Source organism: Trichomonas vaginalis (assembly GCF_026262505.1).
Source record: "Trichomonas vaginalis G3 chromosome Unknown ctg_108, whole genome shotgun sequence".
Lineage (NCBI taxonomy): Eukaryota > Parabasalia > Trichomonadida > Trichomonadidae > Trichomonas > Trichomonas vaginalis.
The window spans coordinates 281-11,904 of record NW_026529195.1 but is presented as its reverse complement, the minus strand read 5'-3'; the positions used below and the strand labels follow the sequence as shown (position 1 = coordinate 11,904).

At 34.4% G+C, this 11,624-nt stretch overlaps 6 protein-coding genes and 4 pseudogenes across 10 annotated transcripts, besides 1 other annotated feature; 9 read left to right on the top strand and 1 right to left on the bottom strand.

Annotated features, from left to right (window-relative positions):
• Positions 1-435: 435 nt before the first annotated feature.
• TVAGG3_1073970 lies at positions 436-1,027 on the top strand (annotated as a pseudogene). The gene has a single exon. A coding segment is annotated over exon 1 (592 nt).
• Positions 1,028-1,392: 365 nt separating this feature from the next.
• On the top strand, positions 1,393-1,755 carry TVAGG3_1073960 (uncharacterized protein; the record flags this gene model as incomplete). The annotated part of the gene is made up of 1 exon (XM_001581405.2): positions 1,393-1,755. One exon carries the CDS (start codon positions 1,393-1,395, stop codon positions 1,753-1,755), a length of 363 nt encoding a protein of 120 aa, XP_001581455.1.
• An 18-nt stretch (positions 1,756-1,773) lies between these two features.
• Positions 1,774-2,016, top strand: TVAGG3_1073950 (serine threonine-protein phosphatase family; the record flags this gene model as incomplete). The annotated part of the gene is made up of 1 exon (XM_001293976.2): positions 1,774-2,016. The coding sequence occupies one exon, from the start codon at positions 1,774-1,776 to the stop codon at positions 2,014-2,016; it is 243 nt and encodes an 80-aa protein (XP_001293977.2).
• Positions 2,017-2,165: 149 nt separating this feature from the next.
• Positions 2,166-2,869, bottom strand: TVAGG3_1073940 (annotated as a pseudogene). The gene has a single exon. A coding segment is annotated over exon 1 (704 nt).
• Positions 2,870-3,007: 138 nt separating this feature from the next.
• Positions 3,008-11,624: part of a mobile genetic element that runs on past the window's edge.
• Positions 5,099-5,415, top strand: TVAGG3_1073930 (annotated as a pseudogene). Its single transcript has one exon. A coding segment is annotated over exon 1 (317 nt).
• On the top strand, positions 5,695-6,276 carry TVAGG3_1073920 (phage tail repeat-like family; the record flags this gene model as incomplete). The annotated part of the gene is made up of 1 exon (XM_051256475.1): positions 5,695-6,276. The coding sequence occupies one exon, from the start codon at positions 5,695-5,697 to the stop codon at positions 6,274-6,276; it is 582 nt and encodes a 193-aa protein (XP_051076310.1).
• On the top strand, positions 6,433-7,017 carry TVAGG3_1073910 (His-Me finger endonucleases family; the record flags this gene model as incomplete). Its single annotated transcript, XM_051256474.1, has 1 exon — positions 6,433-7,017. The coding sequence occupies one exon, from the start codon at positions 6,433-6,435 to the stop codon at positions 7,015-7,017; it is 585 nt and encodes a 194-aa protein (XP_051076309.1).
• TVAGG3_1073900 (uncharacterized protein) lies at positions 7,057-7,917 on the top strand (the record flags this gene model as incomplete). The annotated part of the gene is made up of 1 exon (XM_051256473.1): positions 7,057-7,917. One exon carries the CDS (start codon positions 7,057-7,059, stop codon positions 7,915-7,917), a length of 861 nt encoding a protein of 286 aa, XP_051076308.1.
• On the top strand, positions 9,245-10,123 carry TVAGG3_1073890 (organellar and viral DNA polymerase type B; the record flags this gene model as incomplete). The annotated part of the gene is made up of 1 exon (XM_051256472.1): positions 9,245-10,123. One exon carries the CDS (start codon positions 9,245-9,247, stop codon positions 10,121-10,123), a length of 879 nt encoding a protein of 292 aa, XP_051076307.1.
• On the top strand, positions 10,564-11,175 carry TVAGG3_1073880 (annotated as a pseudogene). The gene has a single exon. A coding segment is annotated over exon 1 (612 nt).

The following is an 11,624-nucleotide window of genomic DNA, read 5'->3' as shown; positions in this document are numbered from 1 at the left end:
GTAGAAGGGTATATCTACCCGTTTTCTACCCTCATTTCTACCCTCTTTGAATTTTTCATGAAATTTACACCAAAAATATACTACTAGGGTCATTTACGAAGAAATCTCAACAAAGTCTTTACGATGAAGTCTTGACAAAGTCTTTACGAAGAAGTCTCAACAAAGTCTTTACGATGAAGTCTTGACAAAGTCTTTACGAAGAAGTCTCAACAAAGTCTTTACGAAGAAATTCATGAAAATTCAAGAGGGTAGAAAAGAGGGTAGAAAACGGGGTAGATATACCCTTCTACCCTAAAATATATTTTTGGGTCATTTACACTCATTTACGAAGAAATCTCAACAAAGTCTTTACGAAGAAGTCTCAATAAAACATCTGTCAAAAGCCGTTTTTCTGTCACTTTTCAGGTAAAAACATTTTTATTATATATATATAAAATGAATTTTACAAAACCACCGTTACCCTTCTTTGGAAATAAGAGTAGATGTAAAGATATTCTATTGAGAGAACTTAAGAAACTACCGAATGGTCTAACATTTGTAGATTTGTTCGGTGGAAGTTTCTATATATCTCATTTGTGCCATACTGTATTTCCTGACTCAAAGATTATATGCAATGACTTCGACAACTATATGAACCGTCTCAAACATATACCAGACACAAACAAAATATTGAGTGAGTTGAAAGAAAAGATACCTATAGGTAAGATGGAACGTATACCATTAGATAAGAAAGATATTGTCAGAGAGGTTTTGAAAAAAGCAGAATATATAGACTGGGATAGTATATCTGCTAGACTATTATATAGTGGTGCTATAAGAGTTCATGACATTGAAACACTTATGTCAAAAGTTTTATATCTTAACTATACAAATGTTTTCAAAGAGGACATAGAAAAATATATTGAGGGTATAGAGTTTGTGAGATGTCATTGGACAGAGTTGTATGAAAAATATAAAGACAAGGAAAATGTTTTCTTTATAGTGGACCCGCCGTTCTATAACACATGGGATTTTCAATACCAAGTAGACTGGACTTTGAGAGACTCTTTAGAAACTTTAGACGTTTTACATAACCATCCATGCTTTTACTTTACATCCGATAAAAGTGGTTTGGAAAGTGTCATGAGATGGTTAGAGGACATACATGACTATGAGTTTAGATACGATAAGATAGAATATGAGAGAGGTCCCATAAACTGGAGAAAGTGTCATAACAAAGAAATTTTATTGGTAACTAAATGTGGTTTGAAATAGGACTACTTGTTTTAGGTTTTTTCCATTGTGTCATTTATTTATTTGACGTGGCAGAAAAGTACAGAGAATATGAAGATGAACCAATGCCTGCAAATGTCAGTATATGTACTCGTAAGAGATATTTTTATCTAATATTAAATGGACGCACAGAACTTAGCGAATGCACAGCAACCTGGACAACCAAACCCAGAGAATATTCCAAATGAAGTTAGAATACAAACTGCAATGGCAAACTATGGTCAAGTGCCAACAGATGTACAAATGCAAACTGCCATGTCAAATGACGCTGCGTTAGGTTTGCCACCATGGTATGCAAATATGAGATGGAAAGAGTTTTATACAAACCCTGAAGTGGGATATAAACAACTCTATGCAGATGACGCGAACACAGGAGTTGACCCAGAGTATGTTTTCTACCAGAGGAGAAACAGAATGTATGAGCTCCAGTTAAAGAATGCTATGGAACTCAACAGGAAACGTAAGAGACTAGGCGGACATTAGATTTTTACATATAGTAAAATGGGTTTCTTCAGTAGTATTGGAAACTTCTTTCGAAATGTTGGAAGAGGTATATGGAATGGAATAAAAACCGTAGGAAGAGGAATTTGGAACGGAGTCAAAAATATTGGTAAAAGAGTAGGTCAGTTCGTTGGTATTATACCTAAAGACCCTGAACCAGAAGAACAAGCTCCTGTTATACAACAGCCTGAACCTGCACCACAGTCTAGTTGGCAACCAAATCCAACACCTCAACCGTATTAAAAAGTTATATTTTTACCGTTCGATAGTAGTTGTATATGAAACTAAGTTCTAAGTAAAACGCATGGTATAATGGAATTATTCTTTTTCTTCCATCTGTAGTAAACCATACTTGAAAGTCTGAAATACTTCCACTCGGTGGTTCATATAGCTTTGTAGGTTTTTCGTAAAAGTCATTTGCCAAGCATAAGAAAGAGTTTTGGGCGCCAGAAAATGAAGCATGAACAATAATAGCAGCTGGGTCGAAAACATCTTTAAATAAATATGGTTCATCTCTTGCATATCGACTGTAAATATTTGCTAAAGGAAGTTCGACTTTCTGATTTAACATTCTTTGCAAATAATACCATGACATTGCAGTGAATTCTGTATATATTTGTTCGTCTTTCTTTGGATTGTCTTCGTAGATTTGAAATGACACTTGTGAATTTTGTTTGTCATATACAATTCTCACATAAAGTGTGCTCTCGGTATTTGCATATTCATCAGCATATTTTGCATAACATGAATTTATTTTATCTTCTATATTTTTTAACGCAGTCTGTAGAGAAGATGAAAGGTCAACTTGTATTAGCTCAATTTCTTCCCACATTTTTCGTTTCCCTTCAGATATATAATCTATATGAAACCTTACAATAAATGGAAAACTTTTATCTTCTACAGACACAAACTTCATTCTACGAAAGCCAATAGCTTTTGTGACAGATGGGTCTCTTAACCATCTTAACGGGTAGTCAAAACGATAGCCTTCATGCTTTACGGTCTCTGTCTCAAACTTTTGACCGACATTAGTAAAAAGTTCATCTAATGGTTTAGTTGTAGCAACTCTTGAATTTTCTTTTTCTATTGGAAGCATATTTTATCTAGAATAAAAATGTCAAATGAAACAGCGTCTATGAGAGAAATAAAACACAACCGACAACTCATTATACAAGCTCTAAATAAGAACACAACAAACTTTTCAAACTATTCTAAGATATCTGAGTCATTGAAAGAAGGAAACTTAAAACTGACATTAAACCCATTGACAGACGAGTTTCTATTTCAAGACAGTAAGAACCATACTGTTTGTATAAATCCAACAAAAGGAACTTTAAACGAGAAACCTATAGATGAACTTCTTTTGAAAGCAGATGTTGAAAAGAAAGCTGACAAAGAGTATGTAGATGCAACAAGAGACTATATTCTCGCATGGACAGATAGAACATACCCACAAAAACATCATACACATAACATCTATGACGTAGATGAACTACCAGAAAAGTTAGATGACAAGGCAGATAAAACATATGTTGACAATAAAATGTCAAGTGAAGTGACAAGAGCTGACAAAGAATATTCTAAAAAGACTCATACACATACCATTGCAAATATTACAAACTTACAAGAAACCTTAAACAAGAAAAGTGACGTTGGACATACACACGATTTCTTCGCAACTGTTGGTATAGAAAATATTGCAGGAACGGTTGAAGAACCTGATGGAACTGGTGGGGATGTATTAAATTGGAAACCTCCTAACTTTCCACAAGGTTTAACATCGGAGGATGACATAACAACGATGAAAGACATTAAATGTAGAAATGTCTATGTCATGGAGGATGAAAACAAAGTTAAATTCACTGCTCAAGATTTATATGATAAGAAAGCTGACAAAACAGAGCTTCAAACGTTAAAGACAGAAATACTTCAAACCATTTACCCGGTTGGTTCTATTTATACGTCAATGAACTCTACCAGACCAGAAGTAGTACTTGGTTTTGGTACGTGGACTCAAATAGTCGACAGGTTTTTGTATTGTGCAAACTCTTCAAAGGAAACAGGTGGAAGTAAAACGATTTCAGGTGAAAACTTACCTGCGCACAGTCACTACGTAAGTTTAACTACATCTCGAGAAGGTGGGCATAGGCATAAATATTGGGATTGGACAGGAATGACAAAAGGTAAAGGATATGATGTTAAAGACAACGTTCAGTTTGCTATAAATTGTTACTTGGATAACACTGAGGTAGGAGGAGACCATACACATTTCGTTTCAGGGTATACGCAAACAACGGGACAAAGTAAAGACTACATGCCACCTTACATGACAGTTTACGCATGGTATAGAAATGCTTAGTCGTCATTTTCAACTTCTTTAGCATATTCGTCAGGAGTTGTCTTATATTTGTTAGGAACTGTCTTTGAAAGTATACCACCTTGAACCTTAACAAGTTTGAAACGAGGTCTGACAATAGTAGTTTTATCTTCTGCTTGCAGTCTGTACATTTTGCCATGTTTGCCTAAAACTTCATAATATTCTCTTGTATACTTTCTTCTATTTTTACGAACACGAATGCGAGTACCTGTCGAGTTCCCATTGTTGTCATAGTCAATAGTATTTTCATATGGGTCGCGTTTAGGTATTTCTATTTTTACTTTGTCACCTTTCTGAAGTTTGAAGCCTGGCATTCTTTCTTGTTTGTCTCTTTTGACTAAATTATTAAATATATAGTCTTTCTCTAAGTCAGGGTTGTTTTTCATTTCTTCAGGGGAGTGGTTTCCCAAACCTTTTTGTTTACGGCTATTGTAAATATTTAAAACTTGTCTCATCTTTGCCATGGAGAAGTCTATACTTGTCGTCATATGACATTTCATCTACCACCTTGTGGTTGGTTTAAGTCTCTTAAGATTTTTATACAACTGTCAATGACACCAAGAGCAGAATGGTTTTGGTCGACAATGAAATATTGGTTTACATTTTTTGAACGCAGATAGTTTTTAATATCGTCTGATTTGAAAGAACTTTCACAGTCAGATGTCAGTTTTGTTGGATGGTATTTGTCAACGAATATTGTCAAAGCAGTTTTCACATCTAAAATATTTTTGGACTGTAATGGTATGGCTTCACAGTATCTTGTGTTTTGACCGACAAATATTAGCCAGTATGGTGGTCCATCTTCTCTATACCTCGGAATGTTTTCCAAGATATCCATAAACCAAGCATTTGGTGTTGAACTAAAGATTTTTATCATGAGTGCTTTCTTTGTTGCTTTAGAAACATAGGGGTCCTTGTTTGGATTCGTCATTTTTTACCCTATAAGAAATGGGTTTATTTGGCGCATTAGCAGGAGTTGCATCCAGATTTTTGCCCGCAGTGGGAACAATAGCCAGAGGTGTATTTGGAGTTGGAAGGAAGATTTTGAGTACATTAGGTATACTTAAAGAGAAAGCACAACCTATTATACAAACTGTACAGAAAGGTTGGGATGTAGCACGAGATGCAGCAAATCTTATTCCAAATCCTGAAACAAGAGGAAAAGTTCAAGGATGGATGGACAATGTAGGAAGAGAAGCAGGAAACTACTATAACAAAGCAAATGACTACTATAACCAAGCAGGGCACTATATGGACCAAGGTGAAAGATTCTTTAACAGAGGATATAACCATGCACAACAATGGGTAAACAACAACCAACCGCAACCACCTCAAACGTGGGGAATGTAAATTTTTTTACTGAGATGAAATGAACAATACAGCATTGAGACAAATGGGTTCAAGATGGATTTGTCGGCTTCCAGTAGTTACACAACCACGTGTTTGTCAAGTTCTTCCTATACCTCAGGAAGTTTTAGACCGACTTAAAAAACCTAAACAACCAGTTGAAAACAAACCAAACTAAAATTTTTTACTGAGATGAAATGACCGAAGAAGTTGAAACGGTAGATTTGACACCACAAACAAAAAGTTCAGAACCATTGTCAAAACCTGTCAAAGAACTTACAGATGAAGAGAAAAATTCAATAATAGAAAGTGCCAGGTCTGGAAATGCAAACCCTAACTATAAAGTCACTTTTCATAGAAATGGAACGGCTAGTATCTCAAAAAAGAAACAGACTCTCACAAATAAAATATTGAAGTCTGAAGGAGCTTTCGAGACAACAGATGGAAAAGTTTACTTCACTGACCAACAGTTCATTATAGAACATCTCATTGACTTAGAGTCGAAATATTCTAAACTTTACAACAAACACAAAAAGTTGAAAGGAAAACAAAAACAAATGGCATATGATATTTACGAAGATGTTGACGACACAACTGTTCCTGCAAGTGAGGTAAAGTCAGGTGAACCGAAAAGTGACGAAAAACCGATAGAAGAAGGTGAGCCAAAAACTGAAGATAAACCAAAACCAAAGTTTAGTTTCAATACTAAAAGTCAACCTTCATTAGCTGGTATGGGTTGGCGTCAAAGACTTTTGGCAGCGGGTGGTTACGTAAAGTAAAGAAAACAGTATATTTTTATTTTTATTTGAACTGTACGCTGAGTTTGTTGGAGACGACCGTTGGGAAACTTGTTTGTTACAGATGAGAAATATGAAATGGCATACCATTTAAAATAAAACATTTTTTAAAAAAAATATTTTTTTATTTTATTTGAAATGTACGCTGAGTCTGTCGGAAAAGACCGTTGGGAAACTTGTTTGTTAGATGAGAAATATGAAATTCACTGTTGTGAGTCATTTGAAGTCAGAAACAAAAAGACAAAGAGAGTTTTAAGCGAATGGGAGCAAAATAACGGATATGCTAGGATGAGGATTGGTGGGAAACACTATCTTAAACATGTTGTCATTGCAACTCATTTTATACCAAACCCTAACAATCTACCTTTTGTAGACCACATAAACCATATAAGAAACGACAATAGACTTGAAAACTTACGTTGGGTCACTTGTTCTGAAAACAATAAGAACAAAAGCAATTTTCGAGATATAGTATTCGAATTTGTCGACGAACTAGAAGATGAAGCAATTGAAATTACAGACTATGGTAAGCATACGTTTGAGTTTTACTACTATAGCGAAGAACAGGACTCTTTCTACCTTTATACCGGCGTAAACTATAGAAAATTACAAGTATGTTTTACTAAGGCAGGCTATGCTTATGTATACGCTAGAGATACAGATGGAAAATGCGTTAAAATATATCTTAACAAATTCAAGAAGCTATATGGCATACCATTTTAAAACATTTTTTTTAAAACAGTATATTTTTACATATATTAAATGTTTCAGGTTGAAAAACAAAGAACAAAAGTAGCAGATACAAAACCGTTAGACTATATCTTCACAAATGCCGGTAGGACTATATCAGATGAAGAAATTTCATCCGGCTCCTACCGCTTTGACTTTCCAATTCGTTGGCTTCAAAGTCCTTCAGATGCAAAGGCAATAGGATTTAGAAGAGTTTTGTTTTCAAAAAGAACTAACGCGTTTATGTTTGCAGTATATTTTCACGGTCGGTATAGAGGTTCTGATGGTCTACTAGACAAATTTGATGAAATGAGAATCTTTACAGTTCGTTCAGACGAAAACCTTGAGAAGACTCTAAATGACTTTCAAACTCAAATAAACAAATACTACTGGGAATTTCAAGAAAAATACGATTCTTTACTAAATGGAACGTACTATCTGAAACTAGAATATGACAAGATGAACTCCACAGTTTCATTTCAAAGGATTGAAAATAACCCTCCAAGAGATACACAGTTTTTATTTTGGCAAGTAGACAAACGTTCTTGGGCACAATTTCTTCGGTTACTAAACCAGAACGAACCATTACCACCTGACGGTCCGTTCTGGTTTATACGCCCACCAACAGATTTGACAGTTTATAGAAATGTGTTCGACCCTCAAAATGTTATGTGTCATGCAAGTTTCAGTTCAAGCAACAATAGTTTTCTATGTATCGGTAAGGACTTTTATGACTTTGCTTCTAAATTCTACGAACCACCTAGTAACAGTTTCTCTGACTTTCAAGTTTGGTTCACAACAAATGGTGTGCAACATATTGTTCCATTGTACTATGACTTTTATCTCGAATTGTCTTTCATATACAACTACGGAGAAGTGCTGAAAAAGTATTGAAAAATATATTTTAGGGTAGAAGGGTATATCTACCCCGTTTTCTACCCTCTTTTCTACCCTCTTGAATTTTCATGAATTTCCTTAAGATAGAAAAAAATATATTTTAGGCGACCAGGTCACTCGGTCACTCGGTCATTTTAACTTCTCTGAAAAAGTGTGACAACATGACATTTTGACAACAACACAGGAAATAGATTTCATCGTATATTTTTTGTTAAGACTTCATCGTAAATGTTTGTTGAGACTTCATCGTATATGTTTTGTCGAGATTTTTATCGTATATGTTTGTCGAGATTTTTATCGTTGTGGTCCGACGGTTAAGCCACAAACGAATGTCCCACGTCCACCAAAAAATATTTTTTATTTTTATTGTAAGAACAGAAATGTCAGTCGAAGCAAAAACGTTCACGAACAAATCTAATGGCGAAACATTCACAAAAGGCACTTACAACGGTATTGAAGTCTTACGTAGAGACAAGGATGGTTATATAAATGCAACAAATGTGTCAGCAGTTTAGGAAAGACTTTAGAAGTTGTTGGAAAATAAGTCCTGGGAAGAGTATTTTAAGGCATTTTGTGAAGAATATACCAACCCGCGGAATTCCGCGGGTTGCTTTTTATACAAGTTCATGCAGGAATTCCGATGAAATCAAACAGGTTAGAGGAATGTATGTAGACCCAAGACTCGTAAACTATATTGCAATGTGGGCTTCTCCAAAATATTGTATAGCAGTTGGAAAAATTGGACTCCATAGACAAGAAAGTTCATGAGAAATTAGATGAAGAAGAACTTGAAGATACAGTAGAGAATGCAAAACCTTTGTTCGAAGAAGAAGTTAGAAAAATGCATGAAAAACAAATAGAACATGAACGTGAGATATGTTCTGGTTATAGAGATTCTCCATACGAACTAGACCAATGGGAACAAGAAGATTTAAAGAGAGAATTTAGAGAATATGAACTCGCTAAATTTCATTAGAAGCTGCAGAAAAGAAGTTAAAAGTTTGGGGTCGTTTTGTACAAAAATATTGTGAGTAAATGAACCATTTTTTTTCGACAAAAATATATTTTAGGGTAGAAGGGTATATCTACCCCGTTTTCTACCCTCTTTTCTACCCTCGTAGAAAACACACAAAACTCTTGAATTTTGTATAAAAAAAGCAACCCGCCGTTTTCCGCGGGTTGGTATATTCTTCACAAAATGCTTGTTTTGAGGTCGAGCCATTTTTGGCTCCACCGTATTTTTAAACCAAACTCGTTCATTTTGTGCTGAAATAAAATAAAGGTAGTCCCACCAAAAAATATTTTTTATTTTTATTGTAAGAACATGTTAGCAACAACAGCACCAAACTCGTTAGTCATGAACCCAACTTCAATGTTAGTAGAAATGAAAAGCTTCATTCCTTCTTCATATACTTTCGAAACAAAAATCCAGAAGATAAAGCAAGAACTTTTAACAAGTACTTTGGACTGTTGTGCGAAAGATGAAACAAATGAACAGTATCTTTATGAAATGCAGGATATTATTGACCATCTACCTAAACTTCCTGAAATCCAACAACAAAAGCTCACTATTCCAGAATTCGATGAAATTGAAGTCAGACTGACTGACTCAGTAGAAATAAAGAAGTTCATACGAAAGGTAAACTATGAGTTTCTTGGATTTCATTGCAACCACAAAGTCATTGACATATATAAATCTGAAGAATTTAAGACCTACGACAACTTTGTTTCGTTAGTTGCTGAGTGTGTATGGCAGATAAGAGATAAAGATAGAAGAGGTAAGGTATGGAACCAACAGATAAAACCAGCAACCTTTGAGTTAAAGAAAACCATCTACGCCTTAGTCATACTAGCAGGACAAATTTCAGAATATAACGCAAAAATGAACTCACAATGTTCAAAATGTAAAGCAGCAACAAGGAAATATAACTACTCCGTCAAAGAGATAGAAAGAATGAGAAAAGACCATACTGACTTAAAGAAAGAAGTAGAGAAACCAGCAGAAGATAAAATGGACATGTTGACATTTCTGAACAAAAACTATCCAACTGCTAACGATTTCCTTCTTTCAGATGTCAAGAAGAAATATAAAGAAACCTTCGGCATAGTTAAAATTTTTGATATCCTTCGTGAAGAAATAGAAGCTACAAAACTGTTTAAAGTCATGAACCATCACAACATATACCATGTAAAACGCTTGTAAATAGTTATGGTAGAAATGAGGGTAGAAAACGGGGTAGATATACCCTTCTACCCTAAAATATATTTTTATTGAATTCTGTATAAAATTCTGAGTAAAATGACATATGGAACACATACTTTTTCAGTAAGGACATATGGGGTAGAAATGAGGGTAGAAAACGGGGTAGATATACCCTTCTACCCTAAAATATATTTTTGTCTGATTTACGCTCATTACGAAGAAGTCTTGACAAAACATTTACGAAGAAGTATATTTCCTGTGTTGTTGTCAAAATGTCATGTTGTCACACTTTTTCAGAGAAGTTCATTTAACCGAGTGACCTGGTCGCCTAAAATATATTTTATTGAATTCCGTATGAAATTCATGAATTTCCTTAAGATAGAAAAAATAAAGTTAGTTTTTTTAAAATATTTTTTTTATTTTGTATGTAAGAACAGGAAATGACAAACATTGAGTTTGAAACAGTTAAAAAGATAGACAATGAGACCAAAGTGGTTAGAATTGGTGATTTAAACGTAAGATACTCAAAGAAATACAACAAATATTCTTTGTCAGACATTTTAACACTATCTGAAAAGAAAACATCCCACGACTGGGTTAGAAATGCTTCTACTCAGAAAATTTTGACAAAAAATCCTGAGCTTATGATATCGGTAAGATTCTATGGAACAAGAACATATCTTATAGACAAAAGTCTTATACCAATAGTTTTGTTATGGTTAGACCCAGTTGTTGGATATAACTTCATAACATATGGTTCATTCGATACGGAACGTTGCAGTGAAGGCTTACTTTACATTGTTCAGAAACCGAAGGACTTCAATACAAAGATATAAGATAGGAAGAACATATAATATAACTCAAAGATATGACAGTACAGTCAATAGAGTTAAGGTTGTGTTTGTTAATGATATGAGAGCTGCAGAAACAGAACTACTTGAAAAGTTTGAGAAAATGTATGGTGCTCCCACGAAGGTAAAGAAACGTTTGAAGTAGATGAGATAGATAGTGCTATAAAATTATTTGACGAAGTTGCTGAAAAATACATGTAAAGCGTTTATTTTTGGTCTTTTATACAAGATAGAAAATAACGCTAATTTTTTATAAAATATTTTTTTTATTTTGTATGTAAGGACAGATATGTCAACAACAGAGAACACAACAACTGCTATCGTTCATGAAGATATAAATGAAGAATACGAGTACATACAATATAACAAACAGTTACGTCTCATTCGTTCAGTCAAAGATGACATGTACCAAATGCAAAGTATTTTGACAGCATGTTTTGCTCCAGATACTAAACACGCAGACGACTGGTTCAAAAACCAAAGCACACAAGAACTTTTGAGTGAAATTTCTCTAGACCGAGAATTCTCGGTCTTGCATAAAACACATGAAAATCGTAAAAATTTGCCAATAAATTTAAGAGGTTGGTATGTACATAGACTTCTTGTAAATGCTGTTGCAATGTGGGCTTCACCTCGCTATGCATGGTATG